The sequence below is a fragment of the Chrysochloris asiatica genome, unplaced genomic scaffold, assembly GCF_000296735.1.
Source record: "Chrysochloris asiatica unplaced genomic scaffold, ChrAsi1.0 scaffold00043, whole genome shotgun sequence".
Taxonomy (NCBI): domain Eukaryota; kingdom Metazoa; phylum Chordata; class Mammalia; order Afrosoricida; family Chrysochloridae; genus Chrysochloris; species Chrysochloris asiatica.
Window position 1 is genome coordinate 4,724,341 of NW_006408561.1, and position 16,709 is coordinate 4,741,049.

General features: G+C 37.3%; 1 protein-coding gene across 1 annotated transcript in view; it reads left to right on the top strand.

The window, feature by feature from the left end:
• The window catches only part of PPM1L (protein phosphatase, Mg2+/Mn2+ dependent, 1L), a 445,625-nt gene that overhangs the window by 328,037 nt on the left and 100,879 nt on the right, over positions 1–16,709 (top strand). Inside the window, exon 2 of the mRNA XM_006861791.1 lies at positions 7,420–7,594. Coding sequence (XP_006861853.1) covers positions 7,420–7,594 — 175 coding nt within the window. The remainder of the gene's footprint in view (positions 1–7,419; positions 7,595–16,709) is intronic.

Consider the following 16,709-nt stretch of genomic DNA (forward strand, 5'->3'; position numbering starts at 1 on the left):
ATCAGAACAAAGCAAAACTACAAAGTGTATTGTCTACCTTTGCTCTGAGGTTCCTGCAGCATTATTCCATTGTGGGTCTGCTTCCCTGCTTGGTCTTGTCGTTTGATCTTGTCCAAGTTGTTGGCTCCAGGCCGCAGAGCCCGGCATATTAAAAAATATGTGATTTCTTACTCCCGCTACAAGTTCCACTAGCTATAAGCCTTCAAACCATTTAAATATTCCTAGTATATGTTGTTCAGAGTTTTGGAGCTCTGTCTTGAACCCTCTTCACCTGGTATTCTGTGGTATTGCTGATGGCTAACTTCACTGCACCTCTACTCTATCCGCCATCAAGCCCGCCTCCTCCATGTACTTTTTGAAGTCCTATTGTATATATATATATATATCCTGTTGTTGTATATAAAATTTCTATAGCCTTTTTGAAGAGAATTAAGTCAGATATATTAAAAATTTAAATGTGTGTATATGCTTATTTGAGTCCTGGTGTGGCACTGTAGGATAAACACCGGATTGCTAACCACAAAGTCAGTGTTTCAAACCCACCAGCTGTTCCGTGGTTGTTATGAATTGGAACTGACTCCATAGCACTTAACAACAACAAAATGTGTTTATTATCAGTTCCAGGCCCAGATGGATTGTATACACACAATGGGCTTCTGTCACAGCTGTTATAGAAAGAAGTAAAACTGCTTTTAATCCTCAAGGAAGTTGTTCTTCAAAGGTGCTTGCTATACTTATAACACTAAGATGGTCAGGATAAAGAATAGTCAAGGCTTTGCATTCTTCCATACTTGCAAGGATACACAGGGTCAATGTCAAATTGTCTCTACTAACACCTTTATTCTGTCTTTAAATCGCTTCAGAAATCTCTAACCTATTGTGTGTTTCCTTTGTTTTATTAAAGACCAGACCTCGCAAATTTTACCTTGTTGGTCACTGTACACTTTTGTATTCCTATAAATATTCTTTGTCTTTAAAAAACAAAAAAAAAACAAAAAGTTTTTATTGTGAATTGAGTCTTCACTGACTTGATGGCTTTTAAAAACTACAATATATAAGTATTAACATGTATAAATACATACATTATATGTACACATTGTGTATTTATTCAAGTCAATTAGGAAACAATTCACCATTTTCATATTCCCAAACAAAAAGCTGCTCACAAAAGTTCAAGATGGTCGCGTTGCATGTGTTTGGCCTTTTCACCAGTCAGTCTCCCTCTCTCGCGGTCCCCTCTCATCTCCTGGCAGCAGGCACTCAATCCACTTCTTGAACCTTTCCCCTGAAGCTCATAGTTACAGGATTTTCATCTGCGTCTGTTTCATTTGGTTTCGCGTATCTTTGTTGTAATTTCCTTCATTTTGTAATGATAAAAGTACAACCTGATTTTTTTGATTCTCGAGAGAGCTGTTTTTGTTCCCAGGAAACAGCCTTTTAGACTTGGATGTTTGTGGTTGGTATAGAGTTAGTCAGCCTAATAGTTTCAAATAGTGCAGGTGGATTTTCTGAATTAGGAAAAGTATGCCTCTATGTTTTTGAAAAGGGCAGATAATTGCAAATAACCAGCACACATGAAACTAAAAGTGCTTGGGGTGGAATTGTCGTAGAAAGAAGAGAGACTAATAAAGAAAAAGAAGCAGGAGTGGAAAAGTTCGTATGATTATCATGGAAAGGAGGACATTAAGGTTTCAAGTATAGTTTTGTATGTGAAGTACATAATGTGTCATTTTGACATGTGAATGATGATTTGGGTTTGAGTTGTTAACTTCCTTAAAATAATGACATCAATGTTAATGAAATACCAACGGTAGTTCCATTTTGCATTAGAAAAGCAGACTTTTGTTCTCTTATCTGGAGTCATGAAAGGAAACTCTGATTGCAGACTAGTCTCAAAGAACTCTGAACTATTTTCTCCAAAAGCATGCCTGATTCTGGGATATAATCATGATATTGAGCTTCTGTGGCACAAACCACTAACCATATGCTGGGAAACATGATGATGTGTAAGATACTATTCATATTTCAGTCGTACTGGGGAGTTAAAATACCCATAGAGATCATTGAAAGATGATTGGGTACCATCAGACATGAAGATAAAGAACTGTTATTAAGTGTTCATAAAAGTTAGATTAAGCATCACTGACAAGAGTATTTTGCATTTGAACCAAACTTTGAAGGATATGAAGGAATGACCCAAACCAATAATTATTCTACTTTTACTCAAGATTACAGAGTAAAAAGGGCCTATATTAGGCAGAAAAGCAGAAAGTACTACCCAAATGTAAGAGACTGATAATGATAACAGTAACATACTTGTTTCTGGAATGGTTAGTATATAAAAATATGCAGTTTAGGATTTAAATTTCCAGTGGTAGTAGTTATGTGCTGTGGAATTGGTTCCGATTCATAGCAAACCTTTTAGGGTTTCCGATAATGTAAATCATTATGGGAACAGAAAGCCTCCTCTTTCTCTGTGAAACTGCTGGTAGTTTCAAACTGCTGACCTTGAGATTAGCAGCCTGACTCATAACCACTATGCAATAGTTATAATTAATTAAAAGCTAACAGTCCCCATATTTTCAATTGTTTTTTCATTTCATTTTTAGAATTCAAGTGCTATTTTGAAATTTAAATTAATTTGTACTATCTTACTTGGGGAGCAATTCCAATCTTGGTTAATAATTTGGTGCATTGTTTTTAAACATAGGGTCATGGGTCATGCTTAGACATAGATCCCACTGCCAAGTGAATGCTTCAGAGCATTACCTCAGTATAAAGGTGATTTCTTGAAATCTCTTGGTAGACTCTAATTTTTTGCCTAGAGTTGTTTCCTCCTGTTCTTCTTAAGACTCTCTTCCATATGGAGATAAGTGTATACATGAAATTATGCTATTTAAGAAATGAAATTCCAAAATATAACTCTGGTATAGTTAATGATATAGGCCCTATTCAGAGGCCTGTATAATTTTATTTAAAAAAATAAATTTGGTTTTCAGCATAATCAGTGGATACAATTAGAAAGAAATGATTGAATACTTTCAATAATATAGAGTATATCAGCATTTGTAAAATGTGAATTATAAAATAATTTCCTATACCACATAGATATTTCCAAGGGGGGGAAAAATACAAATATTATGCTGAATAGCAAAGTAATGTGAGTTTAAAAAGAGTTGTTCTATAGTGCATCTCTTCATTTTCTGGTCAGGATAAAATAATTATTATTAAACTTTCTAATTAAATATGTTGTGCTAATGTGCTGAGTCCATTTAAATTTTATGGAATAATTTTATTTGCTCTGCACTACTAGCTTGCAGAGAAATTGAATGATACTTGGTGATAAATATTTTAAAACTGTGATTTAATCAGCAGTTTATGTAGGGAATATAAATATAAACCTGAAAATAAAAAGTGTTGTGTTCTTTATTTGGCTACTATAAGCACTGAAATATGAGGATGAGTCAAAAAATATTTCTACAAAATCATATAAACCCTTATTAAATGAAAATATCAGAGTGCAAAGCTATTGTTTCTGGACTATCCTCTGTTTAGGGCTATGAACTTTTTTTTTTTTTTTTTAAGTTTTTATTGTGAATCGAGTGATAGTTTAACATTGGAGAACATCAGTTTTACACTCACCGTTTCATTGCAATGATTACAATCTCCTCCATGCATCATCATTCAACAGTATTTGCTTCTATTCCCTATGTTTCTTTGGAGGATGGGGGAGAAGTACACAAAAACACTCAGGAATATATCATAATTTAAATAACCAAAGGACACATTCTGTAAGCTTGCCTCCTGGCCGCCAGTACTCAGCCTTTCTCTTTCCATGAGTCTAGAGTCCTCAGCTGCTCTCTCTCTCTCCGTGCTCTTATTTCTGCCTCCATCTCTAGTGTCATTGCTTCTCTAGATAGGGTCCAACATTTCACTTGTGCTCTTCTCCCTTGATGGTCATAGGGTCCTCTGTTCCTGGACTATAATATTAACTACTCCCCACTTTATGTTACAAAACTTCTACCTTTACAATTGTTACAACTGCAATTATTCATGATACCAACTACTCACTATTGAATCATAAGAATCTTATTCTCATCTCTTTTCACCAGACCCATCTAGACAAGATGAAAATTATTCTATGGGGACTCTACCTTCCCCCCCACACTCTTAAACTAAACTTAGGGCTATACACTTTTATAGGCATTGTTTTTATCTCTGTAATGGATAATGCTCTGGATCACAAGGTCAGTTTGAACCACAAGGTCAGCAGTTCAAACTCATCAGCCATTCCTCGGAAACCCTATGCAGGGTTGCTATGAGTTGGAGAAATGACTCAATGGCATTTAACAACAACCTTTCCCTGAGGATTCTTTGCTCTTCAATTTACACCATGTCTAATGGCAGTTTTGACAGCCTTAAGGGACTTAAATCATGTTTCTTTGAAATGCTCTTTGAATTTGGGGAACAGAAAGAAATCTAAAGGGGTAAGATCAGAACTGTGAAGTGGCTAGGGTAGTTTCCCAACAAAATTCTTGTAGTATAACCCTTGCTATATTTGAAAACTGAGTAGGTACATTGTCATTATGGGAATAGATTCCTCCGCACAACTTTCCTGGCCTTTTTCTGATCATTGGTATAGTTTTCAGATTCCTTGAAACTTCTTCCTAATAAGCCCTGTGATCATCCTGTGTCCTTTAAGAAAGCCTATCAAGATGACTTCTTTTGGAGTCTCACAACAAAGTTGCCATAATTTTCTGAGCTGACCTTTCTATCTTGAATTGAACTGGCCCTGCAGATCCCCACTGTTTTAATTGGATTTTTTTTTTTTATAAGATACCCTGAGGAGACTAAGACAAGCATACTATTGAGAGAGCTTGTCTACAGCCATCCACTGATCATCAAACTATTTTTAAACATGTGTTGTTTGAAATAAACTTGTGCGTGTCTGAGCTGAAACCCTGGTAGCAGTAATTTTTGACTTACCCTTGTGTAAACATCCCCCTCCTCTCCCAATAGATTCTTCCTTGGGAGTTAGATGTCATTATTCTGGCAAGTTTCTTTTCATCCTAAATGTGCTAATATTTAAAAGGAAAACTGTCAAGATTACAAAGAAACATATTTTAAAGATGATTTTTTAAAATGATAAGCTAGTAATAGTCACTGGAGAAGGATATCATGTTTAATAAGATGGAGGGTCAGAGAAAAAGAGGAAGACTGCCAGTGAGATGGATTGGCAATATGACAACATCAATGGGCTAAATGTGGCAACAATTGTGAGGTTGGCCCAGAACTGGGCAGTGATTCTGTTGTGCATAGGGTCACTATGAGTTGGTACCGACTCGATGGCACCTAATAACAACAACAACAATGTAGAAAATAAAAAGTGCTTCCACACTTGAGTTTATCTTTCCATGTTTTCTTTTATACATACATAATAATTGTTAGTACTCATCATCTTTGCATATATGTTCTTTTTACATAAAAAGGATATACGGTCCCAGATACTCTGTAGCTTTGCTTTTTACCTTAACAATACATCATGACATCTTTACTTGTTAGTTCTTACCCAGACCAACCACACTTTCTTGAAGGTATATAGCACAGTTTTCTATAAATGAAAAACATTGAACCCCTGCTGTTATGTGTGCACCATATACATAATCAATAAAAACCCACTGCCATTGAGTTGATTCCAACTCATAGCCACCCTATATAGGGTTTCGGAAACTATGAATCTTTATGGGAGCAGACAGCCTCATCTTTCTCCTGCAGTGCAGCTGGTAGGCTTGAATTGCCAGAACTTGCTGCTAGTAGCCCATCACATAGCACCACCATGGCTCCTGTACTATATAAAGGGGGCTTCAAAAAGTTCACAGAAAAAATTCCATTACCTTTTCATTAAAATTTTCCATGCGCTTTTTGAAGCCTTCTCATCTATGTCTGTCCTTATGTGTGTGTCTCAAGTTTTCCAACTTTTCAGCCCTACCACTTTTCTATAGTGCCTTTTACGGGAAAATATTTGAGTTTTCCTCTATGGCAGGTTTCTGCTTATGCAGATTTTGACTTTCACAAGTTTACTGTATAATTAAAATCGTTATAGGGCTTTAAAAAATTCTAAATTATATAGAAGTGTCTTCACCTTAATCAAGATTCATAACCCAAAGGGGATCTTTTTTTAACAGATCCTTTTATTTCACTTTTCTAGTGGTTGTAAGTATAATATTGAACAATACATACATGCCTCCTTTTATTGATTTATCAACTTTACACAATATTCAGGACTGCACTACAAAGAAATACAAAACTCTTGGCCGAGATAAGTTTTAAGAGTTTCAGAATCCCCCTGATTCACCCATCCACTTAATCACTTAATTTCTCCCTTAAACTTCATTAAAGCTGACATTCTCAGTGGGAAGGGGGAAAGTATGCTGTCTCCCCAATGCACCAGAAGAACGTATCAGAATCCTTGAAAAGGTCTTTAAAATACATCCTGTTTTTCCTACCCATAAGAAGAACATGGTTTCATGGTTGCAGATCACGGTACATAATTGCAGATATGACAAATTAGGTGTGTGTTGTATACATAAAAGTCTCTAGATGTTGTCGATGGTTAAGCACTTGGCTACTAACTGAAAGGCTAGCTAGATTTCACCCAGAGACACCTGAGAAGAAAGGCCGAGAGATCTACTTTTGAGCCCTGTGGAGCAGTTCTACTCTGAAACACATTAGGTTGCAATGAATAGTAATCAACTTGTTGGCAACTAGTTGGTGGTTGTATACATAGTGTGATAATAGCGGGGGGGGGGGGGGGGGGGGGGGGCGCGGAACCTTAAGAATAGTATATAAAGGCCACGGTATTTAAATGGCAGACCTTTTTTTTTTTCTTTCTTTTCATATTAACGGACATAAATTTCTTTATTTTCTGTGATTATTATCAATAGTAGCAGAGGTCTCCTTTCTAGTCGCGTCAGGAAAAGTTCTTACATAAGCTTTAATACCAGAATAGCAAATCAAAGTAGGGTGCTAAAGCATGGGTGGGCTCAATTTGGAGATGAGTGAGTAACTACTGCATTCAAGAAAAGGGCACGTCAAATTTGCTCAGCAAAATCACTATCACATAGCCTTCAGAGTTCACGTGAATAGTTGAAACACTGAATACTAAATCTGTAAATGCCAAACCAAATCTATCATCTTTTATACCATTAAGCCTGGTAGACAACTCTGAAAGGTCTGGTCTGTGATTCTATTTGAAGTACTACCTTACTAGATATATTGGAGTCTAAAAATGACAATGACAAGGACATGCTTGTCTAGAGGGTTGGTTCTGCAGTGCTTTGAGTTTTCTCTACAGCACCTGAGGGAAGAGATGAGAAGATGAGAAGTTCTAACAGAGTTCTCTGCCTGTTTCATCTGCAGACTGCAGCTGAATATGTAAAATCTCGACTCCCAGAGGCCCTGAAACAGCATCTTCAGGACTACGAGAAAGACAAAGAAAATAGTGTATTGTCCTACCAGACCATTCTTGAACAGCAGATTCTATCAATTGACCGAGAAATGCTGGAAAAATTGACTGTATCCTATGATGAAGCAGGTATGTTTGCCTTACACACACAGACTAAAAAAAATTTTTTTCTACAATAGAAATTGCTTTATAGACGTTGGTGAACTTTAGGTCCTTTTCTGAAGATAAGGGCAAGCTGTATTTCAATTTTTGTAACCTGGATTAATAAATTTCTTCTCTGCAATATCCAACCTGATCAGGTGATTACTAAAATTGGCTTTTAAATATCAAATCTCCTTAAAATTATCTGTCATTTTAAAAATGGACTTTTTATGGCCTTTAATCAGCTATGCATTCCTATTGATCTAATCTTCTTAAATGTCACATCAATTTTGGATACCAGCTGAAAACTTTTACATCTGATAATACAAGAGCAGTTATTCAACTTAAATACTTTTTGAAAAATCTTAACAGATTTTCTTTTCTAAAGATATATTTTCTTTTTTCCATCAAGATTTAGCCAAACTTGGACTTTGTTTTCATTTGACACCTCAGATGAATCCTTGCCCCTGTGCCATACCAGATACTTCAGTGCATTACCTGCTGTTCATTCATCCCACCAAAGGGAGCTTTCTAATGTAATCAGCTACAGGCACTGGAGAAGACTGTTTTTCTCTATTATGTAATCTGTTAGCTAAAACCCAATTTTAATGAAATGAGTGTTATTTTACTTGAAATTATTATGCTCTTTAATCAACTTCAACTTACTTAGCCAAAATATCCTGATGAAAATTACCATATCAAAAATAGAATAAATTCAAGAAAAAAATGTTTCTAATGATCAAATGTTAGCAGTATTGATCCTTATTTTTGCACTAGTAGCTTCCATTTTTATTTCCACAAAGAAGTTATTAGTATGCTTCTTTTTTCCCATAGTGATATAAACACTCTCAATTCTGATGTTCTTAGTATATGATTTCAAGCCTGACCCTGACTTAGCAAATAGAGGGGAAGGGGGCTATATCTCTCTAACCACTAATAAGTTGTTCTAGATATTTGTTGCTGTTAAGTGTCATCAAGCAGATTCTACCCATAGTGGCCCTGTATAGGGTTTCCATGGAGCAGCTGGTATACGAACCACCGACCTTGCAGTTCAAATAACTTTGCAGTCTGATGCATTAGCCCACAGTGCCACATAGTCCTCTTTTACATTCTGCTTTCTAGCCCCGTATAATCCCATTTCAGCCTTGTCCAGAACATTACTACTCTCTGCGATTCTCCTTTGCTTCATTAAATTTCCAGGCATGCTGGCTTTCTTCTACTTGTTGAGTGGTTGCTATTTGGTCTCTGATTATTTTGTTTATTTTTAATATTCTTCTCTTCAGAATTCTCATTCATTGTTTCTCTTATCCCTCATGGACTAAAGTAAGACTTGTTTTTGTTGTTGTTATGTGCCTTGGAGTCAGTTCCGACTCATAGAGACCCTGTACTGGGTTTCCGAGGCTGTAAATCTTTACGGGAACAGAAAGCCTCATCTTTCTCCCACGGAACAGCTGGTAGTTTCGAACTGCTGACTTTGTGGTTCCCAGCCCAATTTGTAACCACTATGCTACCAACATAATATTAAATAATCATAGTATCTTAGAGATTACAGAACTCATATACTCCACCTACTTCTTGCCCCCATAAACATTTTATGATGAGGAAACTGAGACCCATAGATTTTCCCAGAATAACACAGCTACTTAGTGGTAGGGCTAGCATCCCTACTTCCTAATTACTAATCAAGCTGGATTTTCATTACAGTAATCCACCTCAGTAAGCATTTGTTGAATGTACTCGTATAACAATATCCCAGGCCACTGTAAGAAAAGGGAAATGCATTGAAAATGGGGAGAAAGCATGGATCTTACATGTAGAAAAACTTGATTAAGGTCTAGCTAGATTACAAATCGGGCTGTGAACCTTAAGGTCAGCGGTTCGAAACTACCAGCCGCTCCGCGGGAGAAAGATGAGGCTTTCTACTCCCGTAAAGATTTACACCCTTGGAAACCCTGTACAGGGTCGCTATGGGTCGGAACTGACTCGATGGCACTTAACAACAACAACAAGAGAGTTAAAGCATGCCTACATGACCTCAGGAGAAATATTCCAGTGGGACTTGGGAACAAGTACATCTCATGATATTCACAATCTATTAAAGTGAAACTGAAGTTGCATAGAAAAAAGTAATTGTGAAAGTGGTTCAAGTTTTTGTTAGGGGTAGACATTGTTTAAGCCCTAACGGACAAATGATTTGGAGAGAAGAGCCCTTCCTATATGGGTGAAGGGGCACAAGTGGATATCAAAGTGGCCGTGAACTTCAGAATGATTTCCTACTCATTTGTACTGTTGCTGAACAATTAAGTAATCTGCCCCACCACCACCAGCTGCTGTCAAGTTGACTTCAACTCATAGTGACCCAATGTGTGTCAAGGTAGAGCTGTGCTACCTAAGGGTTTCAAATGATGTTTTTTTTGGAAGTAGATCACCAAGCCTTGCTTTCAAATTGCCTCTGTGTAGACTGAAACTTCCAACCTTTTGGTTAGCAGCTGAGCAGAAGGATTTTTACTAATCTGCAGACAGACATGTATACATGGCCTTTTGGGGCAAATACTTTGACTTGGATTAATCTATTAGTAAACTCTGCAGCATAGAATGTTGGAAATAACCACATGTTTGAGAATTAAAGGATCTAAATTCCAAGCCTTTCCCTCTAGGTTAATACTGGCACAATATTCAGCAAGTGTCTCTTAGTGTCTCTGATTTTCACATACAATGTTTTGCTAACATTATCTTCTAGCGTTGTTATTGCAAGTACTCATTAATGTGTCTAATGATGAAATGGAGCCCAGGCATTGTAGGATAAGTGTTGAACTGGTAACCACAGGTCGACAGTTCAAACCCAACCAGACATTCTCAGAAACCCTACAAAGAGCCACTATGAGTTGGAACCTATTCAAAGACACAAAACAATAACAGTACCAAATGAGAACAGATTTGGATTTTATTTCCCCCTGGGACAAATTTGAAATATTGTTAGAGTCTTTCCTTGGCATATAGCATTTGGGGAGGCAGAAGGAAATTTTTTAAAATGATATTTAGAAACTTTGAAAAGTAAAACAACATCTTCTGTTAAACCACCTACTGTGGATTGTTTGTTCTTAACCATTCCTGTTTCAGGTAATGCAAGGTGGTGGATTTGGAGGGGTCCCTGTATGTAAGAGGGGTCCTGGTGTGGTGCTGTAGGATAAACACTGAACTGCCAACCACAAGGTCAGTGGTTCATACCTACCAACTGCTCCTCGGAAACCCTATACAGGGTTGCCAATTCGACGGGACTTAACAGCAATGTGTGTAAGATGAATGAGTGTCATTGTATGTTGTGAAATCAAAAGGTCACTGACTCCCCTTCCTTACCCACCTGCCAGTGAGTTCAGTTTAAAGAAGTGTTGTAAATGAAAATAAAGATACTGCTTTTTAATAGAAAAAAAAATTCCTATTACCACAAAGGAATTGGGATAGGAAGTTAATATGGTTTCCAATACCTCAGATGAAAGCGTAAGACACACTTTACAACATGGATGAACCTGGAGGATATTATGCTGAGTGAAATTAATCAATCACAAAAGGACAGGTATTTATGAGACCACAGTTCTAAAGAGTTGAGAGAAAGTTTTCCTGATAAAAGAAACAATCTATGATGGTTATTGGGGTGGGAATGGTCTTCACAGACTAGAAGATAGTCACATGTTACCCATGAGTGTTGGGGCCAACAACCTCCAAATGGAGGTTGGCAGAGGAAAGGTGAAAGTAGTGGGAGACACAAGAGAAATGCAAGAATTAAAGCGAACCAAAGTAAATATTTGCTTTAATTTATAGTACATGGAAAGGATTACAATCGTTGTAATGAAGCACAGTATAGGATTTGTTGAATGTAAAACTGATGATCTGCTCTGTAAGCCTTCACTTAATTCAAAATAAAAAATTAAGAAAAAAAAAAGACCCACTCATTTGCTTCAACTGCTCAGATTCTTTCCATACTATCTCAGTTTTAACTTCGTCACATTCTAATTCAGCACTTTAAGTTTAGGAAGTGGTTAACTGGAAAATATCCTGGTCTTTAGAAAATTAATTTATTTTTAATGCTCAAACTAAACCAAACTCACTACTGTTGAGTTAGCTACTGACTTATAGTAACCCTACAGAACAGGGTTTCCCAGTCTATGATCTTTAGGCAAAGGAGACTGCTGCATCTCTCTTCTGCAAAACAGATCGTGGCTTTGAAACACTGACCTTTCAGCTAGCAACTGAGTGCTTTCACTTTGGCACCTCCAAGTCTCCTTCTTGAGTGTTCATATACTGATAAATCAGCTGGGGGCACTTAATGATAACTACCATGATTTCTGGAGTCCTAGTATGTGCTATAGGATAAGCACTGACTGAACACTGATAGGTTGGTGGTTTAAACTCACCAGCTGCTTCTTGGAAACCCTATACAGAGTCACTATGAGTTGGAACCTACTTGGCAGCACTTAAATACAACAACCACAGTCTTTGGCTCCTAAACTTCTAGAAACTATGGGAAAAAATCCTTATACACTTGTTTGAAAACATTGTCTCACAACCTTTTGTCACTCCCTTTTCTTTATCTGCCTGTGTCTCTCCCTGTGTCCTTTCTTCTTCTTTAAATACATATATGCTTTAATGCTTTGTTGTTGTTAAGTGCCATTGAATCAGTTTCGACTCATAGTGACCTTATAGTGTTTCCAAGGAGCAGCTAGTCAGTTTCAACTGCCGACCTTGTGGTTCAAACCAATCTTGCAGTCCAGTGCAATATCCTACAGCATTGTACCAGGATGCCTCACCTAAATTTTCTCACCTAGAATCTCTCTATATATTTTTTATATAATTCTGACTACTTAGGTTGTATTATCCAGTATGATATTTTCTTGTTTTAAAATAACTTTTCTACTTCATTGTAGAAAATAATAGAATAATATAATAAGGGAATATTAATTATTGGTAATTCTACATTGTAAACATTTTGGTATAATTCCCTCACTCTAACTAAGCATTTCCTCGGAAGCCCTATACAGGGGTACTATAGGTTGGAACCAACTCGACCGCATGTAACAACAACAAAGCATTTTTAAAGTGTGGTTAATATATTGTAATTTTGTATCTTTTATTTTTCACTTAACATTATCATATAAGTACTTCCTCATTTTATTAAAACTTCATGTGAAGATAACTGTAATGACTACACAATAATCCATTCTTTGAAAGTACCATTCACTGAAAATTTCCTGCATTTGACACTTAAGTTTTTTTAGTTTTGCTATTATGAATAATGCTAAAATGAACAATATTGGATTTTTCTGCATTTCATATTACTTTATAGAATTGTTGTTGTTGATAAGTGCCATCAAGTGAGTTCCAACTCATAGAGACCCTTATAGGCTTTCCAAGAAACAACTGATGGGTTTGAACTCAGTCATAGTTTCCCCATATTTTCAGTGAGCTCTCTGTTTGGTCTGTTGTCTTTTCCCTCCTTCCTCACATAGCCTTCATAATTTGTGCATAATATCTGATTGATGGAGCCCTTATATGGTGCTATAAAGTAAGCACTGAACTGCTAACCACAAGATTGGCATTCGAACCCACCGGCCACTATTCAGGGTCGCTATGAGTCAGAACCGACTCGACAGCATACAATAAGTATGATTTGTAATGACTTCAGTTTGATGGAATTGTGAGAAAAATTGGCCCATGTATTTGAGAGAGAAATTCCCTGTCATAGACTCAAGCACTTCAGCATTCAGGAGGAAGAGAAGTCTAGGAGCAGAGAAGAGAAGAGCCAGGTACTTTTCCCTTTGGGACAGCTGAGTACTCCAGGGAGGGTAGAATGTCCAGTGGTAGCATTTTACCGAAGACCTCCTTACAGTTGCCTAAGTTGCTGCTTTGATCTCTTCCTTCTCAGAGTTAAACTTAAGGGCCAGCAAGGACTGAATTTCTGTCCTCAAGGAACCCTTAGGGCTTCCCAATGAGCACAAGTTTGACCATATCAAAAAGATGCTTAAAAGTAGCAAGTGAACCAGATCATACAGATGAGGAAAGGCAAGAGAACTCAGTTGTTATTGTTGTGTATGGTGTTCATATAGGTGCCAGTTAAAGCTGGGGGCCTGAAGATCCATTTACAGCTGTCAGGCTTTCCCAGAGAGGTGAGAAAGAAGCAGCAGTATCCATTCCTCTAGTTTGTATTCCCTGATGCAACTAAACATTGGAAATTCCTGAGTGCTGAGCCCAAGCAGAATTACCTGCCACAAAGAAACACACCAAGTCTTGTAATATGCTTTTTTTTTAGCAATAGCTTTTTTAAAGGGTGAGTGGCTATGCTCTAAAGTAATTTAGGAAGTAGCTGGAGGTTTGCCTGTCATTGAGCATATTTTATTCTAAAAATAGATGATACTAAAAGTTATATCTACATTTTAATTGAGCCATTAGTGTCATATAATTAGTGATCTCTAAAGGAAAGCCATTTGCTGTCATGGAGAAAAGAGTGAACACATCCAGAAACCAAACCCAGGAAAAAGACTGAATTATTTAGGGCCCTTTCAGATTTTCTAGGAACATTGAAAAAAAAAAAAAAATGCAATACAAGGTATTTGCAGGGAGCCCTCACTACTGACTCTCTCAGTATGTTTCTGAAACAGATCCGAAGGAAAGAGGTGGCACTAAGATTTTCTTACTTTGTAGTTTCAGTCAGGACCCTATTTCTGGACTCCAAAAGATCATTTTTGCCAGGGACTCGCTCACAGGAATCAGACAATTTGGAAGGAAAAGAAATACAGGGACGCCAAGAAAACTTACAAAGGGAGCTCATTGTTAACTCTGCAACTTCTGATTCCACCGTTGAATTTCTGTAAAAAATTATGCTTTATTTTCCCATTATTAAAGCAACTAAATGCATGTTAGAATGTCTTTGAAATACAGGAAAAATAGAAGAGAAAAAGATACTCTCTAATTCTACCATGACTGAAAACATAGGCACCATCTTTGGTATAATTACTTCAGCTTACTTTTCTTTATAGCATAAACACTGGACTGCTATCCACAAGGTTACATTTCTCCCTCATTGGGAGTAAAATGAGGCTGTCTGTACCTTAAAGATTTACAGTCTCAGAAACCCTATATAGGGTCACCATGAAGCAGAATCCAGTTGATGGCAGTGAGGTTTTTAGTTTTGTTTTGGTTGGGTTTTGTTAAAGAACCCTGGTGTCACAGTGGGTTACACATTTAGTCTGTTACCTGAAAGGTCAGTGGTTCACATCCATCAGCCCCTCCAGAAAGAGATGAGACCGTCTGCTACCGTAAACAATTTCAGTCTCAGAAACCATAGGAGCAATTCTACTCTGTCTTTATAGGGCTGCTGCGAGCGAGTCAGAATCCACTGGAAGGCAACAGTGGGTTTCAGTTGGGTTCTCTTACTGCCCAATTTTGTAACTTTGAAAAACGTATCGTATGTACATAAATACATAATCGGTTTATCCCTTATTAGTAATACGGTAGTGTGGTTTAGAATGCCTTCTATTTGAGAGAAAAGGGATTTGTAATGGCTGCAGAGTATTTTTTTTTATGCCATTTACCACTTTTGTAAACTCACAATATTTTCAGCATGGTGTCTCTCTTTTAGCCTGGTTTCATCTCTCTTCACCATATAGAATCCCTAAATTTGGAGATTTGTTTCTTGTCTGTGAAAAGATGAGAATGCTAGTATGATTAATAAAGATAAAATTAAGGATTTTGTAATACAGCAAATTATTAGTTATATAATTCTGGGAAAAGAGAGTAAAATAGATTATCAAAATCCACTCAGAAACTGGAACTTCTTTCTCCGCAATAAATAGTATCTGTAGCACTGTGGGTTAATGAGCTGGGCTAAAAAGTTGTTTTGAACTACAAGGCCGGTGGTTCAAGCTCACCAGCTGCTCCTTGGAAACATTATACAGAGTCACTATGGGTTGGAACCGACTCAATGGCACTTAACAACAACAACATCATTTTTTCTTCCAGGATTTTAAACCAAGCTAATGTGACTCCACGGCACATAACAACAACAACAATGTGAATTTCTGTTATAATTCTTTCATTTGTCCTTTGTATTGTGGATTTTTAAAGCCAAAAGATAGAGAGGGAGTGAGTGGTAACTAAACAAAGTGACTCCAACATCTACAGACTAGAAGAAGAACTCTCCCCCATGACATTATAATTCATGAACCCTAGGATCTTTTTGTAACCATGATGGCATTGCGGGATAAGTGTTAGACTGGTAACTGTAAAGTTGTTGGTTTAAACCCAACAGATGCTCCAAGGGAGAAAGATGAGGCTGTTTGCTTGAACTCAAAGGAACAGTCTCTGTAGGGACACTATGAGTTGGAATTGGCCCATGACAGTGTGTTCATGGTTGTTAGTTTGATGCTGCACATCTTTCTACACTGAACATCTTTCTATACTCTACAGAGAAAGATGAGTCTGCCTGCTCCCATAAAAGATTTACAGTCTTGGAAACCCTGTGAAACATTTCTGTTCTGCCCTATTGGGTTGATATGAGTCAGAATTGATTTGATGTTAGTTGCTTTATTTCTTCAGCTGTAAAATAGAGGCATTTGATTAGATATGGTTCTAAGTCTCCTCCAAATTTAGCATTATGTGATTCTGTCTTCAGTTTATTTAGCATGCCAAGGTTTATTTGTTAGTTCATTCAGTAAATATTGATTGAGCAGTGGGGTGCTAGGCACAGTGCTTGCCTCTGGATACACCCAGATCCAGATGACCACATAGCCCTTCAACCCAGATGTAGTGTGTGTACGTGTGTGCGTGTGGGTGCATAGAATGGGTTCTGGGTTCATGAAGTACCATGAAGTACCATGAAGTCAACACTGAAGAGGCTGTGTTCAAAGGACAATAGTTGGGAAGTAGTTGTTGTTGTTAGGTGTCATCGAGTCAATACTGACTCATAGTGACCTAAGCATAAAAGAACGAAACACTACCCGGTCCTGGGCCATCCTCACGATTGTTGCCATGCTTGAGCCCATTTTGCCAATCCATCTCATTGGGGGTCTTCCTCTTTTTCACTGACCCTTCACCTTACCAAACATGATAT